The sequence below is a fragment of the Sebastes fasciatus genome, chromosome 11, assembly GCF_043250625.1.
Source record: "Sebastes fasciatus isolate fSebFas1 chromosome 11, fSebFas1.pri, whole genome shotgun sequence".
NCBI lineage: Eukaryota > Metazoa > Chordata > Actinopteri > Perciformes > Sebastidae > Sebastes > Sebastes fasciatus.
The window spans coordinates 31134744-31155909 of NC_133805.1; the positions used below are offsets into that span (position 1 = coordinate 31134744).

A 21166-nucleotide genomic window follows, 5' to 3' on the forward strand; every position below is an offset into this window, starting at 1 on the left:
ATACAAATGGCCGAAATGAGCTTCTTTCATGGGGTGGCTGGGCTCAGCCTTAGGGAGAGGGTGAGGAGCTCAGACATCCGGAGGGAGCTCAGAGTAGAGCCGATGCTTCTCTGCGTGGAAAGGGGCCAGCTCAGGTGGTTCGGGCATCTGATCAGGATGCCTCCTGGACCCCACCCTTTAGAGGTTTTCTTGGCACGTCCAACTGGTAGGACCAGTAAGACCCAGAACACACTGGAGAGATTATATACCTCATCTGGCCTGGGAATGCCTCGGGGTCCCCCAGGAAGAGCTGGAAAATGTTGCTGGGGAGAGGGACGTTTGGAATTCCCTGCTAAACCTGATAAGTGGAAGAGAATGTATGGACAAATGTGCTCATGGCGATGATTGGAGTAGGACTATGTTGACTTTGAAGACGCCACTTGTTATCACCAAAATGCTGTGATAGCATGATGTTACTGGAAGAAAATCACTCAAAAATGTTCATAATAAATGTTGAATAATTCATGTGCTGACTGGAGTTAGAAAATCATCAAACAATGTCCTGGTATTTGGTGGATGTTTGCAGGCTGCAAGGACTCTGACAATGCTTACACATTTTCACACAGGTTTCTTTTAAACAGGACTTTGAGGCTCTACAGCCTCTAAAGACCGCATACCGTCCCCCCCCCCCCCCCCCCCCCCCCCACGAAGCACTGCACACAACAAAAAGAACTTACAAGGAAATAAACCACCAAACACCAGCTCTCACAGAAGTGCTCTACCGGGAGGGCCTAACTACGGATCAAACGTTTCCACTTCCGATTAAACTTCATTCATTATCCTCAATCATCAGCCAAACCACTCCAGTCACCCTGATTCACTGAAATGAAGTTGTGTTTGTATACACTAAATCATAAATCAGTTTCACAAAAGAGTATTTGCAACCTTTCAATATGACAGAGTGGCATTAGTTAGCTGGAGACATCACTTCCACATTTACATTTTTGAATATATACAAGGTTATCAACACATTAGAAGTCCAGCACTGTTGCCTGTTTGTATCAGTATACATTATATACAGTAAAAGACAAAACTGTGTGCATCGTTCCTTTCTTTACTTTCCATATTCTGCGCAGCCTCCAGCAAAGTCTCCGACTGGCTCTGAGTGCAGCGTAAAGTCCTGAGGCGTGGCAAGACTCCCCTGTCTGTTCATCAGACCTCCAGTTAAATGAAATACTCCTTAGGGTTTTCAGTGGAGACGTTCTGGGAGTCAGTCTGGTTGTTGAAAGGGAAATCTTGGCTGTCCTCCTGTTTGACTCCCTTCACTTCCTGGTTTTGATACGTCTCTTTCCTCCGGTAGAGGAATCTGGCAGTTATCGCTAGGCCGCTCACTATCACAAAGATCACCACCGCTATGACACCTGCAAGGTAGAGGAAATTTACTCTGACATACTCAGACGTGCTGGGAAATATATTTGTTTGATTTCTTACCGGGAGTTAGATGAGAAGGCTGAATGTGGTGTGTTTAGCTTAGCTTAGCACAAATAATAGAAGCAGTAGGGAAAGGCTAGCCAAGATCCGTAAAAAGTGCTCTCCAATGACTAAAATGCTGTCATATGTTCACATTGTACCAATTTAACATGTGGAGACATCGAAATGATTTAGCCTGACATAAGATATGTGGTTAACACAAGCTTAAGAGAATTTAACATTTTGTTCAATGACATAAAATACATCAATAAATACCCTACTCGTGAATCTTGAAGCTTTAATATTTCTAAAAAAAGGTGGTTGCTAACAAGTGGCTAAATGAGACTACTAAACGTCATCACGCTGACTCGTCCGCCTTTACAGCCTCGTTGTTTATACTTGCAGTCATGCGAGCGTGTGTGCTTTGCACACCAAGTCCATATTTTTTGTCAGAAAATGTTGCGAGTATATACGACCTCACGTTATATCAATCACGTTTACACACCAACTCCGAAACTTAAAATACTTTTTTTTTTTAAATATTTAATCACAATTAAACGCATGATTGTCAATATAATGAGTATTTAGATTAGATCCTGATGGGCAAGGTTGGCACCTTAGCAGCCTCTGCCATCAGTGTATGAATGTGTGTGTGAATGGGTTAACTTAAGTAAATAGTTTGAATAGTTCTTTCATCACTGCTGTGCTGAAAGAAAGAGTCTGAGTAGAGTCCACATTGAAACTTTGTGAAGCTGGGACATTTTGATGTGTGTTCATCTCTCTGATTCCTGGAGAGGCTTGTTGCTTGCTTACTGACTTTCTGTGGAATAAATCTCTCACAGTGGATTTTGGTCACAGAGCTTTGTGAAACCACTGTGATGATTTCTGCCTATCTCTGTCCTCCCCTGGGTTTGCGAGCTCTTTCGCCCTGCAGTCTGGTTTGTTCTACTAATCTAAACTTCAGTGCACATTGAACAGGATTTCACATATTTGGACTCTTCTGTTCAGGACATTTCATTATCCAGAGAAAGTTTCATTTAATTGCAATTCCAAAATACAGCTGAAATCAATTTTGCACTATATTACTTTGGTTTGCGTTTGAAGATAACAGCGTGAAAGTTTCTCCATCAGCAAGTCATTTCAGCCGAGGTTTAATTAGTTCAGCTGTGCTTTGTGCACTGAGACACAGAGTCACAGAGATTTAATGGACACTTTTAAATGACTTTTGACTCTCACTTTTTTCTATCTACATGCTTATAGGAACCAATCAATCGTCTCTTTGAATCAATATAGCGGGGCAGAAAAAAATCTGCAAAAAACGTTTTACTTTTGATGGAATTTTTTGTCCATCACATTAACTTTGCCGGCTTTCAGCAAATTGTAATCCAGCACAAACAGTAAAATAAGGTGAAACAGTTCAGTACCTCCAATCAGAGCCGAGTCAGTCCTAATGGCATTGACTAAAGGTTGACCTGAACCCACTGAACCAGGCTGGTCTACAGCAGAGAAAGAGAAAGGTAGAAGACATGAAAGGTAGGGAGAAAGAAGAGAGAAAAAAAGAGGGAAATAAGGCATTAAGAATTAAAAGAGGAGATGTTGAGAAGAATAACAGCAAAGCAGAACTTATGTAAAGAAGATGTGGAGAGAAAATAGGATTTAAGAGCATATAATAAACAGGTCACAATAGAAAAGAGAGCCAAGGAGAAAAATCCAGAGACATCATCACAGCATCATGATTCAGGAGCAGACAGGGAATACAGCGGCAGCTCTCTATTAAAGCAACATGAAAAAGGATGAAAACGAGACCAGAGGAAAGACACTGGAAACTCCCCTCTGTGATCCAAATTAATTATCTCATCAAGCACATTGTCATGATTCTCCTCAACAAGGTGTACATGCTTAATGAGCCCATTACACAGTTTGTGTAATAGCAGCTCCTACCAGGAAGAGAAACAAAGGGGGAACAAATAGCACACATTCAGATTCCAATGCACATGATATTTTCAGGGGCACAGTTCAACATCTAACTTTAGTTTTTATTTTTGTCAGCCTTTTGGCCAACGTACATTACCGATGTAAAGAAACTGTCAGCAATTATTGGGCTTTTATGGCAAAGAGAAGAGCAGTGACATCTAAAATGAGAGGACAAACTTCCATTCCATTTCCGTCAAATACCGACGTTTTGTCACGGCCCTCGGCGTCTAATACCGACAAGCAGAAGGCACCCATTCTGTATGACATGTGCCAGGCTTTCAAGTACCACTAATGTAAACCCAACCGCTGCATTATTAGACGCTCAGACCAACTGCTCCGGAAGTCAGATGACGTAAAAGAGCGACAAAATCCGCGTCTGGAGGATGTCAGGGTGGATGGGTGAGGTCAGGACTTTCCCCCAGGAGGCTGTTGTTCATGTCCCATGTGAAACCAAAAGTTAACGTTGACTTATTTTACGTTACGTAAGTTTGTTACGTAAAGTACTTAAATTACGCTATATACATAACAGGCTACGTAACTGAAGTTACATACTGTAACAAACATATTTTAACCCAAACCACGATCTTTTACTAAACCTAACCAAGTAGTTTTGTTGCCTAAAGCGACGCCAAAGGGTCCTGATCAAGTGTCCTCATGTGACGAGTTGGGAATGAGAACAGGATGGCCCGTCTGGCCTGTAACTTTGCTGTTTTGGTTCACTCTCACTGCGCTCAAAGCATCGTTTTCAGCTGTTTTCAGTGAGAAAACCCCACTGAACAATACCTGCTCACAATGTTAGACACTACTGGTGAGCATAGTGGAACATTTAGTAACTAAACAGCCAGCTATTTTAGTAGGTAAGGTCCAAAACAGAGCTAAAAGAGAGAGAATGTTGGACTTACATTCATCAGAATGACACAAACACGACTCCAAATGAACGATAATGTTGCTCTGTAACTGCTGGATGTGTAAATAAGCAACTGTTTGCTAACAAGTTCCCCATATCAACTAAAGAAGGTGATTACACTGTATGTAGGTGTTGTGTTCACAACTTGTTTCCGCTGCCAGAAAAATATCTATTGTAGATATAAGGCCCTGACACACCAACCCCACACCAAAGAACTATTTGCGACGAAGGCCGACCGTTGCGTTGCCTATGTCTTTGCCAAAAAGTTTGTCGATCATTTTCACACCACTCTCAAGCACCACCTAGCTTTATTCCAGATGGCCATGTCTTGTTAAAATATTTGTGTGTTGGATGGGTGTCACTGTCTCACTGACGGCCCCAAACTGTCCGAAGGCCGGACATCGGCTTGGTGTGTCGGGACCTTTAAGTTTGTGGTAATTTGAATGATCACAATTTCATTTGGGAACATGCACCATGCAAGCATAATAAAAACAGAGATAACTGTGGTCTTAAAGGAGCAGTGTGTAGGATATGGCAGTATCTAGTGGTGAGGTTGCAGATTGCAACCAAATGTAGCCTCTCCCGTGTGCCAAGCGTGTAGAAGAACTACGGTGGCCGACGCGAAGAGGACCCCCGCTCCCTATGTAGATATAAACGGCTCATTCTAAGGTCATGAAAACACAACAATTCTTATCAGCTACACTAAAGAAAACATACCTATTGATATTATATTATATTTCTGTTAATAGCTCCCCCTAATTGTTACACACTGGTCCTAGATTTTGACACAGGTACATTGTTAGGTAATGATGCAGAACCCACGTTAGTTGATAATGTAGTTTAGTTGTGCAAATTCCCTAATACATTTGTAATTAATTGAACTACCAGAAACCAGCTGATACACAGTGAACCTGGTACTTGTTTATGGCCTGAAGGGCAAGAACACGTCCAACTAGCACAGACAGCAGTTCAAAAATGAATACATAAGAATGTCAGCTGGAAGACAGACTGGGTGTGGACCCATGTATTGTGGTGGAAGACTGGAAGAATCCCAGAACAGAAAATTTAACTTGGACAGTAAAAAAATATAACCTTGCAGTAAATCCTAAGACTTGTTTTCACCACTCTCCTCGATGCACTAGCCAGTGGATAGATTTTAAATTCCTCACAAGCTTTTAAACCCAAAACATAAACCCAAAACATATCGCCTCTCACACTGTGAAACCTAAAAACAACCAATAGTACATTAACTCTCTCCCACAATACTGCAAAGGTTTGTCCAGTAAAACTATACCTAACCTAAACCAGCTCCCCCCTCCTACCTGACAGGTGGTGTGTGTTCTCTGCTGCGTAGGGATCGGCCGAAGCCGAGGAGCCGCAGTTGGACTGGACTAAAGGTCCGGTGATGATGACGGGGCTGGTGTCCGGGTGGAGCAGGGCAGCTTTCAGAGGGCTGATGGAGTTAAAGTGGACCACCGAGAGACAACCGGTGAAACCAAGAGACGCCAACCTGGACAGGTCTGGATCCAAATCATCGGACTCTGGAGAGAGAAGAATGAGAAACATGAAATAATAATGTACTGCAAATTACTTATGTATAATAAAAAATATGATTTAATCATCCTAAAATTGGATATTATGACTTTTTCATTAAATGTCTTTTTTGCCACGTGTTCCAAGAGACAAAACTGCTCTGAAAGAAGAAATTGTTTTCTTGAAAGAAAAGCAGTTGTCAATTGTTTCCCATGAAAGAATCGTGACAATTTCTTTAAAAGAATAGTTCGACCTTTTGGAAAATATGTTTATTGGCTTTCTTATCGAGAGGTAAATGAGAAGATTGATGCCACTTTTTTACCTTAGCTTGGCGCAAAGACTGGATCAGGGGAAAACGGCTAGCCTGGCTTTATCCAAAGGTAACAAAATGCACATAACAGCACCTAAAGCTCACTAATGAACATGTTTTAACTCATTTGTTTAATCCGTAGAAAAAAGTGTAAAAGTTACAGTACAAACATCTGAGTGGTATCCATTATTTCGTCTAACTCTTGGCAAGAAAGCAAATAAGTGTAAGACCCAAAATGTTGAACTATTCCTTTAATACAAGTGCAGCGACCTGCTTTATTCTTTGAGATGCGGATACTCATTTCTAGATTTATCCTTAAAAAGGAACAATTCACTGAGAACCAGTGGAGATATTTCATCCCACGGGCTGTTGTAGTTAAATGCTGAAAACTTTGTTGGGATGGGTGTTTTTTGTAATGTGGTTTTCAGAGCACAGGTAAGTAACCAGAACCGCCGAGTGTGTTAAAGGTCCCATATTGTAAAAAGTGAGATTTTCATGTCTTTTATATTATAAAGCAGGTTAAGTGCTATATAAATACTGTGAAAGTATCAAAACACTCAATCCATGGAGAAATACACACAGCCCGTATTCAGAAACTGAGCGTTTGAAACAAGCCGTCAGGATTTCTGTCCATTTGTGATGTCACAAATATACAATATTTAGACCATTTCACAGTTTTAAACGTAAATATACTAACTTTGTCCCAGTTTATTTCCTGGTGTAGTGTATGTGAATGACATCAGCTGACAGGAAGTAAACATGGAGCAAAGCTGTTTCCTAGCAACGCAATTCCGTTGCCGTTCCGTTGAAATCCACTAAAACGCAGTGTTTCAGACAGAGCGTGAATATAGGTATATTCAAACAGACAGGAGGAGAAAAATAATATGTTTTTTTAACATTAAAGCATGTAAACATGTTCTAGTAGAAACCCAAAATACAAACATAAACCTGAAAATGAGCATGATATGGGACCTTTAAAGAAAGAGCTCAGAACTAAAACGTATTTATCTTTATTACACGGCTTTGTTGAATACTCAATTCTGATATAATAACAGGCCATTGCTATGCATATCAGATCGTTGCTTCGTGTAATGTACAGCAAGCGAGTCACCCCTGTCAGGGTTTATTTCACAACAATGACCGGCTTGCTGTACATTATCCCCTACTTAGTAGTGATTGAACTTTTAACCTTTCGTTTAGTAATCTCACATTTCCCTGTTATCAGGAGGACAATAGTGGCAGCACATTGACTCTAATGATTAGAGACACACACACACACACACACACACACACACACACACACACACACACACACACACACACACACACACACACACACACACACACACACACACACACACACACACACACACACACACACACACACACACACTCATTACAGCTTCCAGTCTGCATCTATCACTTCTTGAGACAGATGTGCACTCTCACCTCTATCTGCTTATTTGGTTGACTTAAATCTCTTCATCATTCACCTCCTGCTCCTTCACAGCAGTGTAAACAGCAGCTGTGAACGGCAACATTACTGCTGTAAGCAGCTGCATCAGTGTCTGATCAGATGACTGAGAGGTGACTGACTGTGGTTTTTTACCAGGACACATCTGCATGTTGATGAGAGCAGCAGGAAACATTAGTGGAGCCTGTAAGCTCCTCTCGGCAGATACACTCTTCACTCCATCACCTCTCTCCCCCTCTCTGTCGCTCTGTATTCCTTCCGGATCCATTAGTTAGGCTGATGGATGAAGGGGTTGGCAGGGAACGACAGAAAATCCACTTTCCTGCTGCTTTTCTGATCCTGATCTGACTTCCTGGCACAATCCCAATGTCCCCCCTTTAGGCCTTAAACCCAGAACCCTCAGGGACCAAACTGACGTCACCTGGTAAATGTTTGAGTGTGAGTGTCTGCAATTGCTTGAAATGGTATAAATTAAGAAATAAAGGCTGTCAATTGATTAAAATATTTAATCACGATTAATCGCAAATTAATCGCACATTTTTATCTGTTCAAAATGTACCTTACCTTCATAACATGGCAAACTGCAGCCCAACAACAACAGCATGTGATTATCATAAAGTGGGCATGTCTGTAAAGGGGAGACTCGTGGGTACCCATAGAACCCATTTACATTCACTGATCAGGAGGTCAGAGGTCAAGGGACCCCTTTGAAAATGGCCATTCCAGTTTTTCCTTGCCAAAATTTAGCGCAAGTTTGGAGCGTTATTTAGCCTCCTTTGATACAAGCTAGTATAGTCAGGTTTTGTAGTTTCATATGATACCAGTATCTCAACTCTATCATTAAAACTGTCCACTACAACCTAAACATTGCAAGGTGCGTTAATGTGTTAAAGAATTTAATGGTGTTAAAAACAATTTGCGTTGATGCATTATCACGTTAACTTTGACCGCCTTAGCATAAATATGAATGGGACAGCACTTTGCGGCGATGTATCACGTTACCTTGACAATGACAATTGTCTGTTTTTGTTTGGCGTTTTTTTACTGCTTATTTGAACGTCTTCCAGGCTCTTGCCTTACGAAACTAAAGGTAACTGTCAAAAAATCTATTTACTTGTTTTTGTCAAACTTCATTAAGCAAAATGAAAAGAAATGTTTGAATAAACCAGGTGTATAATACAGTCTAATGCATTACCCTGATTTCATGTGTTTTTTATGTTCCATCTTCCTCATCCATAAGGACTTGGCTTAGGAACCGCAGGGACGCCGGTTCAAGTCCCCGCATGGACAAAGTACTGAGTGTGAACTGGTAGCTGGAGAGATGCCAGTCTGCCTCTTGTGCACTGCCGAGGTGCCCTTGAGCAAGGCACCAAACCCCCAACTGCTCGGGGCTCCTGTCAGGGTCAGCCCCCTCACTCTGACATCTCTCCATTCTGCATTTAGGTCCTGTTTGTGCATGTATGTCCTGTTTGTGCATGTAGGTCCTGTTTGTGCATGTGTGTGTATTTTGGGTCTGTGTGTACTGTGTAAATAACAAAGTGAAAAAATAGAATTTCCCCTCGGGGATTAATAAAAGTGCCTTTCTTCTTCTTCTTCTTCTTCTTCCTTAACGTTAATGTTTTTGTGTAAATTTAAATATGCCTGGCTGAACACCCATGTACCGTCCTCCTTGTTTATTGTTTTTTTTTGTTTACCCTGGTAACCGTGGTTACCCTGTGTTTAGCCATAACGCTATTAATTGTGGGTAATTCCCTCAGGCAAAGTCTGCAGAAATGAGGACTCATGGAAAGTGTTCATAACAAGACACGAGAGGCTGGAGCTAAGTACAACTGAATGCTGAATAAGACATTTTTAGGTGACCAAAATGTTACAATTAACTTGTGTGGACGTAGTCCCCGTGACTTCCCCCACTGGTTTGTGGACTGCCATTTTGAAGCCTTGAGTTGAGAATTTTAGCCGTTGCCATATTGGTTTTTGCCCATCATCATCTTGGTTTTTTGCAACCAGAAGTCACAGGAGAGGGTGGAGCTAAGTACAACCATATTTTCAGGTGACCAGAAACATTAAAATGAACTTTCATGAAGTGAAAACACACTGTGAAAGGGTTAAAGTTCTAAGGCAAAAACACGGACAACTCCCAGACCGGACAACGCCGTGATAGCGACCTGTCAATCACAAGGTAGCCCCGCCCTAAAGCATCCCCTGCTTTATGGTCTATTTGACTCTAAATGGGACCATGATTTACTAAATGAACATCATGCTGTATTGAAGAAGACTTGAAACTACAGATTGAGACCATAAACTCCTGTTTACAATGTTTGAGGTAATAAATCAAGAGAGAAGTAGGCTCATTTTCTCATAGACTTCTATACAATCAGACTTCTTTTAGCAACCAGAGGAGTCGCCCCCTGCTGGCTGGTAGAGAGAATGCAAGTTTGAGGCACTTCAGCATTGGCTTCACTTCTCAGAACTGGTTGTTATCAGCGGTTGCTGCCTGGCAGAAACCAGTGACTAACATTGTGAAATGAAGCTGCCAATGACAATATGGAAATTTTTTATCATTTCCATGCCCCAAACTGAAAGTAATGACATGTTTCAGCACCGGCAGAATAGAAATACCAGGAAACGGAAAATAAAGAATACCCAAATAACTGTATTCATCTTCTGAAATCTTCCTAAAACATAAATAAATGAATTAATAAAGCTTTATTATTTAGAGTGCCACATGACACTAACACACACTGCTGCATGCTTTCTTTCACTGCCTTGATTCAAATAGTCTAGTTTAGGGCCATTTGAATAAAACCAAGCACATTTTTCTTATAGCCATTATTTGATATTACTCGATGCATGCCTCTGATGAAAGCTAATTCAAATAGCCAGTGTGTTTCCGTTTAGATTGACAGTGTGGTTGTTGTGTGTTATCAGAGAGCTGTGACTGCAGCCCCTCACGTTATTAACAGCTTATATCTCAGTCCGTCTCTGATGGAGCCGCTCAAAGACAACATGAATAAGTCATGACAGAGCCAATTACTGTCTCGCCCCGGCTCTGTTACAGGTCCCTGTCCAGGACTACACAAAGGAGCTCAGTGAGGATGTGGTTTGACCCTCCCAGAGGGTGAGGTTTCAAATTTAACAGGCTTCAAATGTGTGTAGGTGATTTACAGGAAAGTATACTCCTGGTTTAACTTGACCCTGCACTCATTTACTGATGCTGAACATATCCAAACGTTCTAAAGCTTCTAGAAGCTGTCCAATATGTTTCTCTCTTTTTATCTCTCCCGGTTCAGATAAGACAACCCGATCTCATGGAAAGGCCTATAAATAGCACATTTCCGTGTGTCATGATAACGCATTTTAGGCTTGTCATTTAGCGTTGTTACGGTGAAATGGTCGCGGTTATGTTTCGCAACAAAACTCCGGTAACGGGTTGCAGTTAATCATGGTTGGGCTTTAATAATTATGTAAACAAAGTAAAATATGCACGGAAATTACGTCGCAAACATAACTAACATAACTTCAAAATAACTCATCAACACTTTGGGACACGAACACCAGTCTTCTGGTTGAAAGTCCTGTGTTTGTTGGACCCATCCACCTCACCTCCCACTGGCCATAAGCAGTCTCGCTCAGTTTTTACTCTATGTCACTGGCTCTGAGCGTAGCATATTTTAAAAGCCTCCATTATACTTTCTTCGAGGACGGTCACGCGGACGTGAGTTGATGTGGAATTGTGACGAGGAAACGTTTGGGTCTTTTATACTCCGTGCGGGTTTCTCCTCACAGCAAACCGATATTCTCAAAGCTGCTCAAAGTTCTCCGTTTTCTCCACCCATCTGCGTGGCGCGTAGTTAGAAAATGTTGGATGTGCAGGGACAGGCGTAAACCTGCCACACAAGGCAGGTGTCTGATGGCGTGACGTCACTTTGGCCGTGTGGACACTTGCTACCTGTGCAAATGTGGCAAACGTTTGCATTGCAGCCGGTACAGAGTACATGGCGTACACTTACAAATGACCATGTAATTCATACACCACTTGGTGAGACCGGGCTAGATAAAAGTGAAAGGTGCAACACATGATATTCTACTAACTACTAACTACTAACTAATCAATTATGCATCAAGCTCTTCTACGGTAGTTTTCTGAGCTAAATTAAAACCAGCATCATTCAAGTAGACAATGCACAAAGTTGGGGGCGCAAACAATTATTTATAGGAATGTCAATCAATTAAAATATTTAATAGGGATTAATCGCATGATTGTCCATAGCTAATTGCGAATTGCAAATTAATCACACATTTTGTATCTGTTCATAATGTACCTTAAAAGGGAGATTTGTCTAGTATTTAATATTCTTATCAACATGGGAGTGGGCAAATATGCTGCTTTATGCAAATGTATGCATATATTTATTATTGGAAATCAATTAACAACACAAAACAATGACAGATATTGTCAGAAACCCTCACAGGTACTGCGTGTAGCATAGAACATATGCTATATCACAAAATGGAACATGGCATCGAAACTGCAGCCCAACAGGCAACAACAGCTGTCAGTGTGTCAGTGTGCTGACTTGACTATGACTTTCCCCAAACTGCATGTGATTATCATAAAGTGGGCATGTCTGTAAAGGGGAGACTCGTTGGTACCCATAGAACCCATTTACATTCACACATCTGGAGGTCAGAGGTCAAGGGACCCCTTAGACAATTGCCATGACCGTTTTTCCTCGCCGAAATTTAACGCATGTTAGAAGCGTTATTTATCCTCCTTTGCGACAAGCTAGTATAGTCAGGCTTTCTAGTTTCATATGATGCCAGTATCTTCACTCTAGCTTAAAAACTGCCTACAACCTAAAATCGCAAGTAATAAGCAAGTAAGTACTAATTATTTTATCATGAGGTTTTTATCTGGGGTTGCATTATTACTTTGCAATTCAATGTGTGTCATGGGGTCAGCTTTTTGACTACTCGTTGATCAATGTCAGAATGCATAGATCGACTATAGAGTGCTACAGGAATGAGTCCTAAAACCTGGAAATGAGTTAGCATTTTAGCACTTCCGGTTCCGTTTTTAGTTTTATGCCTGAAATAAGGTGTGTGGTTAACACAAACTTAAGACATTTTATTGATCTACCTGATTTTCACCCATTTTACAAAATAAGAACACTGGAAAATTACTGTATTTATTTCAATAAAAAGTTGAAAACAATGTTATTATATAGTGTTTAAAAACTATTAAAATGGCAGATTCACTAAATTCTGGACTACCAGTTAAAAAGGAATGATTACGGATATAATTTACTTAACTTAGACATGCTACTGTGTCTGCTTAAACCATTGAATGAATGTATGGCCTATTAGTGTCAACAAACTTTAGCTACCATGTAAGCTATCTTATGTGTTGTAGCTGGCTAATATTTAGCCATCTACAGGAAACACATGCCTTCCTAAAGTAAAAAAAGACACTTTGAATTTGATCCAGATACTTAGTCTTTTTTTCTGTTTTTTTGTGTTAACTGTGTGGTCTAGTTGAGATTAGATTAGTCAGGACAACCTCCTGAACCGTATTTAAATTAAATACAAACATGACACAATGCTAACCTTCATGCTAAAGTCGTTCTAACATTTTTGCCTCAGGCTTCCTCCTTAGATAACTTGAATAATATTCCCATTTGGTGCAAACAGCTGAAGCCAAGTTTGTTTCTCTAAATGTTCCTAAACTGTGTGTCAGATGAGGCCAAACATTTTAAAGCTGTTATTCAAAAGTCTGAGTGCTGTCTAACTAAAAAGGCCTCGTCTCTGCTTTTTACTGCCTCTTCACTTACTGTGTACTCTGCCCAACACCAGCGACTTGATGGCGTTGAATTCTCCGTCAGATGTCAGGTTGAAGTCTTCTCTGGCATTTTGGTCGATCTGAAAGAGAAGAATTGTTTCCTAAATTTGCATTTGAAATTTTGGCCCGCAGCAGGGAGAAGCTCACAGAGAGTTCAAGATGGGAAGCGTATATGTGCTCCAGAAATAAACCCGGGAAAAAAAGTTTGGAAACTTGTGTTTGGTGGATTATTTCTCTGTTGTTACAATGCTAATGGTCATTGTATTTTACATGGTTGGAAAGCCTGTTCATTTACCTTCACAATGATGTCCAACTTGTAAGGATCATGTATTTGTGGGATGAGCAGCACAGCTGATTATGTGGGTAGCGCCCAAGAAAAATTTGCCTAAATGCTCTGCCAATGGTAAACAGTGTATTCTCCTGTTGGTGTTGACTCTTGTTTTGAGTTGTTTGGTGGATTGGATGATTGAACTCTCCATCAGTAACAAGGACAAACAAGATATATTGGCTTTTTTACACTTTATTCATTTAATACACCGTCAGGAGCCTCAGTAGCGGTGGAAGATCCATACGCAGCCACAACAGCCTGGCACCTCCTCCTCATGCTGGTCACCAACCTGGTCACACGTTGCTGTGGGATGGCGTTCCATTCCTCAACCAGGATTCGTTTGCAGGTCAGCCAACGAGGTTGTGTTGGTCACTCTAACACGTACAGCACGCCCAAGCTGATCCCACAAGTGTTCAATTGGGTTGAGGTCTGGACTCTTGGCAGGCCGTTCCATTCTCTCTACTCCCACATTGTGGAGGTAGTCTGTGATAACCCTGGCTCTGTCGGGGCGAGCGTTGTCATCTTGGAGGATGAAGTTAGGTGCCAGATTGTGGAGATATGGGATTGCCACTGGCTGCAGAATCTCATCCAGATATCTCACTGCATTGAGATGGCCTTCAATGATGACAAGCCTTGTTTTGCCAGTGAGGGAGATGCCCCCCCCACACCATGACACTGCCCCCAACAAAAGCTGTTATTCTTGCTCAAAATAAGAGTCAATACCAACAGGAGAATACACTGTTTAGTATCGGCAGAGAATTTTGGCAAATTTTTCTTGGGCGCTACCCACATAATCAGCTGTGCTGCTCATCCCACAAATGCATGATCCTTACAAGTTGGACATCATTGTGAAGGTAAATAAACAGGCTTTCCAACAATGTAAAATACAATGCCAATTAGCATTGTAACAACAGAGAAATAATCCACCAAACACAAATTTCCAAACTTTTTTTTCCAAGTTTATTAGGATTTATGTTTTGGGGCCAAAACACACCAATTTTATGTAAATCGGTTGTAAATAGTTGTTGCGATATCTTTCCCCGCTCTAAACTGTCACCATATGCCTTTAGAGTATGTTTCTAAAGATATAATGATTCAGTATGATGGGAACTGATAACATGAGATGCACCTCATATTTCATTGGAGCCTCACAGTGAATCAGGAGGCTGCACCCATGCAAGACGAGGTCACCTTGTATTTCATCTCAGGGTGTTGATAATTATGCAGACATCCAGGCACCTGGTTAGATGGAGTTAACCTCATATATCATGTGAGGCTGTTGTTAACAAGATAAGACGTTCAGAAGATCAAAATATGATTAAGATGCTTCATATTTCATCTGGAGCTGTTTTAATGCAGTTTGTCCCTGCTGCCCTGCCATAGCAGGGACAGTAAAGTGCTGACGGGAACTTTATCATATAGATGGATATCACAGTACTGTACCATAGTACACACAGGGAGTAGATGGGACTGCCTGTGTGTGCATATGTGTGTGTCATTGTATTCGCCCTTGAGATCGGAGCCTCATTTGGCAAACATAGAAAAAGGTTAAGCAGCACATCAGCGTTTTTACAATACACAGTGTATGAACCTGCATGTGGAAGTCGAAAGAAAAACAGACTCAAAGCCCAAAAAGATGTGGCAACACTTTACATTAAAGGGACTGTTTGTAAGAATCAGAAATGTCTTGTTAACAGCAACACCTGTGGCCGTTTAGTCAACGAAAGTCAGCGTCCTATTGCTCGCGCTTGTGCTCGCTCTAAATAGACATGAACGAGCATCGCTCAAAACAATGAGGCGACACACGTCAGCTAAAAGCACAATATCACTCTATATTTCAGCTGCTTGGCAGTAATGTTAGCTGACCAGACGAAGGTCTCTCCATGAATCAATGCTGATCCTTGTGTTGGCTTTTCCTGCCTCAGCCTCCCGACCGCGGCCGGAGGGAACAGGGGAGACACCGGAGTTTTGGTCGGAGACGATAACGTTTCTCTCTGTGGAGCCCCGTCACTTCACAAGACACGGGAAACCTCTGTTGGTCTGGAGGAGCTGCAGCAGTTATTTCTGCACAAACGTCTACTGTACATTCACTAGATATTCTCAGAGCTAAACTAACTCTTCTGCAGTGTGGAGTGTGGGCACATGCACGTGAGAGTGGAGCAAAAGAGCGAGAACGGCGCAGTGTGTGAGTGAAGGCAGGCAGAGGAGCAGAGTACAGGAGAAACTCCGGTCCTGGAGACCAAAGCTACGGTCTCCCCCGCGTCCTCCGACCACAGCCAACACTGTTTAACAGACGGGCTTCACTAGATACAACCAAGAGGTTTTGTTGCTTCACTGTAGTTTGTGTTGGAGTCTGAGTCTGAACAGTGTAGCCACACACGAGAGCGCATGGGACACCGACCCGCAATGATCTATACGTGTAAGAAGTTACAAACAGTCCCCCAATTTAGCTTTTAAAAGCAGTATATAAACATTTAATAAGCACAGTAATGTACCGTTTCAATGGAATTTCATAGCTAGGCAATAGCTTGGGTCCATGTTTACTTCCTATCAAGTGGTGTCATGGTTGTGTCTAAAAGGTAACCTCTAAATTGCAAAAACTTGCAAAAACTCTCGCGAGACTTGCTGCCCGATGACTAGGCTTGCCGCGGTAGTCGGTGTTACCGGTGTTACACAGTGTTTTGGCACACAATAGGCCTCCGTCGGTCAGGGTGTGACCATGGTTGGCGCATCCTAGGGATCTGGCTGTCTGGTACAGCGTCTCTTGTGACTGAAAAGCCCTACTGTATGTGAGAGTGGCAGTCTCGATCACAGGGGTTGCATCTGTGTGTGGTTTCTGGTCTGCCTGCGTTGCTGTGTTCTTTCCTGCGGGCCCTCTTGTCTGCCGCTGCGTCCTTCAGTTTTTGCTCCCCTGTCATGAAGTGTTGGTGCGAGGTTGGTGCTTTTCCACCTTGTGCGGTCAACCGCAAGAGCCTCCCAGGACTCGGTGTCGATGTCTAGGGCCTTCATATCTCGCTTGCAGACATCTTTGAAGTGCAGGTGGGCGCGGCCTGTTGTTCTGCTCCCAGTTGCCAGTTCTCCATAGAGGAGGTCTTTAGGGATGCGACCATCCTCTATGCGACATACGTGGCCCAGCCAGCGCAGTCTGTGCTGTCTGAGCTGAGTGTGCATGCTGGTGAGGCCAGCGCGGGTCAGAACCTCGGTGTTGCTTATTTTGTCTTGCCAGGAAATGCCCAGGATGCGTCGGAGGCTTCTTAGATGAAGGAGTTGAGTCGTCTCTCCTGTCTGCTGTAGGTTGTCCATGTCTCGCTGCCGTACAGCAGTGTACTGACGACGCAGGCGTTGTATACTGCCATCTTGGTTTTAACTGTTAGCTTGGTGTTTTCCCACACTCGTTTGGAGAGGCGGGCGAGTGTTGTTGCTGCCTTCCCAATCCTCTTGTCGATTTCCGTGTCCAGGGAAAGGTTGTCGCTAATAGTCGACCCGAGGTAGGTGAAATGGTGGACAACATCCAGTTCATAGTTGTCAATGGTGACAACTGGTATTAAAATATTTCAGATTTAAACCCAATGCTATAAAGGAACCATGACGGTAATCGCTGTGTGGAGGACATATCGGTCACAGTCGGTGTGCGCGGCGGAGCGGCCAGACACACCGCCATCCGACGGTAAAGATCAAAGTAAGTGCGCTACATATATTGGGCGTCACCTTTTCTTGGAAAATGTCTGGTGTAATTGGTGACACCGTCACAAGTTTATTAACCGGTGGGAAAATGTCCTCGCTGTCAAATCCCTAGTAGTCGGTGTTACCATTGTTACACGGTGTTCCAGGGTGTTCCAGGGTGTCACACGGTGTTAAAGGGTGTTACAGGGTGTTACAGGGTGTTACAGGGTGTTACACGGTGTTACACGGTGTTACAGGGTGTTACGCGATGTTACACGATGATACAGGGTGTTACATGATGTTACAGGGTGTTACACGATGTTACAGGGTGTTACACGGTGTTACAGGGTGTTACAGGGTGTTACAGGGTGTTACACGATGTTACAGGGTGTTACATGATGTTACACAGTGTTACATGATGTTACACTGTGTTACACGGTGTTACACAGTGTTACAAGGTTTTACACAATGTTACACGGTGTCACACGGTGTTACAGGGTGTTACACGATGTTACAGGGTGTTACATGATGTTACACTGTGTTACACGGTGTTACACAGTGTTACAAGGTTTTACACAATGTTACACGGTGTTACACGGTGTTACACGGTGTCACACGGTGTCACACGGTGTTACAGGGTGTTACACGATGTTACAGGGTGTTACAGGGTGTTACAGGGTGTTCAAAAATGTTACACGGATTTGGTATCAAAGCAAAAAGCAAAAGCCGCAGATTTGACAATATTTCAGAAACAAGACTCCGAAAGGGAATCTCATGTGGCTCTGTGTCTGCTGGATCTCTGCTAAAGTTTTAGCTACAAAGATTTGATGAACTGATGAGGTGGCTTTACCTGCACAGACACGGAGTCTGCCAGTCTCCTGATGGTAACAGCATGGAGTTGTCCGTCGGCCAGGCTCTTCACTCCGCTCCTCAACACGTCATCATCTCTGCTGCTGTCCAGCTTGTATCTCACCTCCAGCATATCTACACACAGCACATATCAAACCACAGGGTTACGCTTTAGATCTAAAAAAAAAGGAAACAATCTTCAGAGCTATACTTTCAGAGGGAAAGATTTACATATAAAGTATCATCATCATTTCAACCGGGCTAAGTTCTAGGTGAAGTTTATGTGTCCCTGGAAATGGCGTCATCATGTCCTGTAATCTTGGCAGACGGGGTAAACACCTATTTAATCCTCCAAAAGATAAATCTGAATATTTCAATAATATATATTTATTTGGTTACTCTATTAATCAATATTTCTATATTAAGAGGATAGGGGCTAATTCCATATCAATAATACGACTACCCCCCGTATTACGGCGCCCTTGCTCGGACCACACCCACCTTCAATTCAGCCCTCATTTTGTTCTCAACTACACACCTGTAAAGTATTGTGACTGTATCTGGCATGGTTGTGACCATAAAAATAGAATAGGAGTAGACATTGAACTGTTTTCCCATGTCATTTCACTAGTATAAAAGTAAATGGCAATTGTTTAGTATCGCAAATAAATCACACATTTTTTATCTGTTATATGTACCTTAAAGGGAGATTTGTCAAGTATTTAATCCTCTTATCAACATGGGAGTGGACAAATATGCTTCTTTATGCAAATATATGTACATATTTATTATTAGAAATCAATTAACAACACAAAACAATGACAGATATTGTCCAGAAACCCTCACAGGTACTGCATTTAAATGCAAATTAGCGCCGTTAAAACAAATTTGCGTTAACATGTTGTTATCCCGTTACCTTTGACAGCCCTAATATAAACACCTGGTAAAGTTCTCCAAACCTCTTCTGTAGTAGTTCCTGCTAGGGTAGGAGCCCTCAGGACCACATTGTGCAATGATGACACACACACAGACTTACAAGGTGAAAACAATACCAGCTACACGTTGTCGCAGCTGGTAATAAAGTTAAATGTGAAGGAATAATAGTTATTTTGTGAGGACCTCTAGCTACCTGATGCTGCTCTGATAACACGTGTATTCTTGAAGAGATGCTTTAGGTAGAGAGGTTGTGTGTTTGGGCTGACGAGGTGTAATTGCAGTGGAGGGTAAAAAGAAATGAGCCATCTCAGGGCAAATAAGAGAAAGCTCTCAGGGATTTAATTGGACACTTCAGTTTAAGTGCATTTACATGACGACTCCACGGTCAGCATGGAACCTTAATGCCCTGCTGTCCATCAGCTTTCTCTGAGTCATTAACATCAGAAAAAAATCCATTTACAGCTAATCTTGCAGCAAAGTGCCAATTTTATTAGACTACTGGATGCTGAAAATGTAATTTTATATTCAAAGTGCCTCCTACTACTGTTAAAAGCCAAACTCATAACATAATTATTTCACAGCAAAGTTTATAAAACACATCAGTAAGTTTTCTGCTGTTTTATTCAGCAGCACGGTGACCTATCACCCATTAGCAGCCCACCAAACTTGTATTCCCTCAGCACCACTCAGCAGGTCTCAGTGATAAGACCAGTGAACACTCTTTCACTCTTTCTTCCAGCCTGAGACAAAACGTAACAGCCGGACCGGTTGGACGGATTAAAAGGCAGTAGAGGCTGACAGGGTGAATCCAGAGAGAGGAAAGATCTGACAGATCCTGATCTGGTAAAGCTGCAGAGCAGAGGATGAGGATGAGGATGAGGAGGAGGAGGAGGAGGAGGAGGAGGAGGAGGAAGAAGGACAGGAGGAGAAGTCGATATCAGGAGAAGATGACAGCAATGAGAGGAAGAGGGGAGGAGAGGTAAGATGAGAGGCTGGGAGGAGACGCCAACAGAGGAAAGTAATTGAAAAAAGTTGAGGGAGGAAGACGAAGAGAGGCGGAAAGGAAACTCTGGAAGAGACTCGTAATCTATGAGGTTTAAAAAATGTGGATTAAAAACAAGAGGAGAGGAAAAAAAGGAGAAAATGAGGCCAAGCAAAGGGGAGTAATTAGAGGTAAAATGAGATTTGAGGAATATTGTATTGAAGATAAAGGAAGGAGCAAGAAACTTTTAGATAAAGATGAGAAGAAGAAGCTTTAGCACAAACGTCTTATCCTCAGGTTGTCAATTTATCCAAGTCTTGCCAAAAAAAAATTCAAATAAATGAAACCCTTAGGGTAGGACAAAGGAAGAGGGGATGAGGCCATTAAAAAGGAAGAAGAATTAAATCAAAATAAGACGCTCCACCTCAGCCGCCACACAAACAAACTCCTTCAAAATAAAAGCCTCCTCACCATGCTTGTTGATGAGCAGGGCCAGGTACTCTCTGTAGTAGGAGCTGACGTAGAGCAGCAGAGCCGGACTCTGGCTGGTCCTGAAGCTCAGGGAGACGTTCTCTCCTCTCAGCGTCATGTCCGAGTAGATGGAGGACGGCAGGGCGCTGGCGTTCCTGCTCAACTCGTACGGCTCCTTGAAGGTGTAGCTGACGGACGTCCCCGACGTGAAGCTGGCTGACACCTCTGGAGGAAGGGAGAGAGTTTGTTATTAAAGGATATATAATATATCGGATTTGTTGCTGTGGACTTTTAGCTGCGTGACTGCTTGTTTATTTACACCTTGGTGTACTGAAAATCAAACCAGATAAGGATTCATTGATCCCCAGAGGGAAATTCAGTAACTCCTTAACCCCAGATGGGACTCAAACCCACGATCCCTGGCGTAGGAGGCCAGTGCCTTATCCATTAG

The 21166-nt window shown here is 42.4% G+C and overlaps 1 protein-coding gene across 2 annotated transcripts in view; it reads right to left on the minus strand.

Annotated features, from left to right (window-relative positions):
- Positions 1-344: 344 nt before the first annotated feature.
- Positions 345-21166, minus strand: part of LOC141777744 (contactin-associated protein-like 4) — a 168494-nt gene continuing 147672 nt past the window's right edge. For both annotated transcript variants that reach the window (XM_074652267.1, XM_074652266.1), the window contains exons 19-24: positions 20716-20940; positions 18328-18461; positions 13479-13566; positions 5653-5871; positions 2874-2945; positions 345-1400 (exon numbers count right to left, since the gene is read on the minus strand). In XM_074652267.1, the coding sequence (XP_074508368.1) occupies positions 1204-1400; positions 2874-2945; positions 5653-5871; positions 13479-13566; positions 18328-18461; positions 20716-20940 (935 nt within the window). In that variant the 3' untranslated portion in view covers positions 345-1203. The remainder of the gene's footprint in view (positions 1401-2873; positions 2946-5652; positions 5872-13478; positions 13567-18327; positions 18462-20715; positions 20941-21166) is intronic.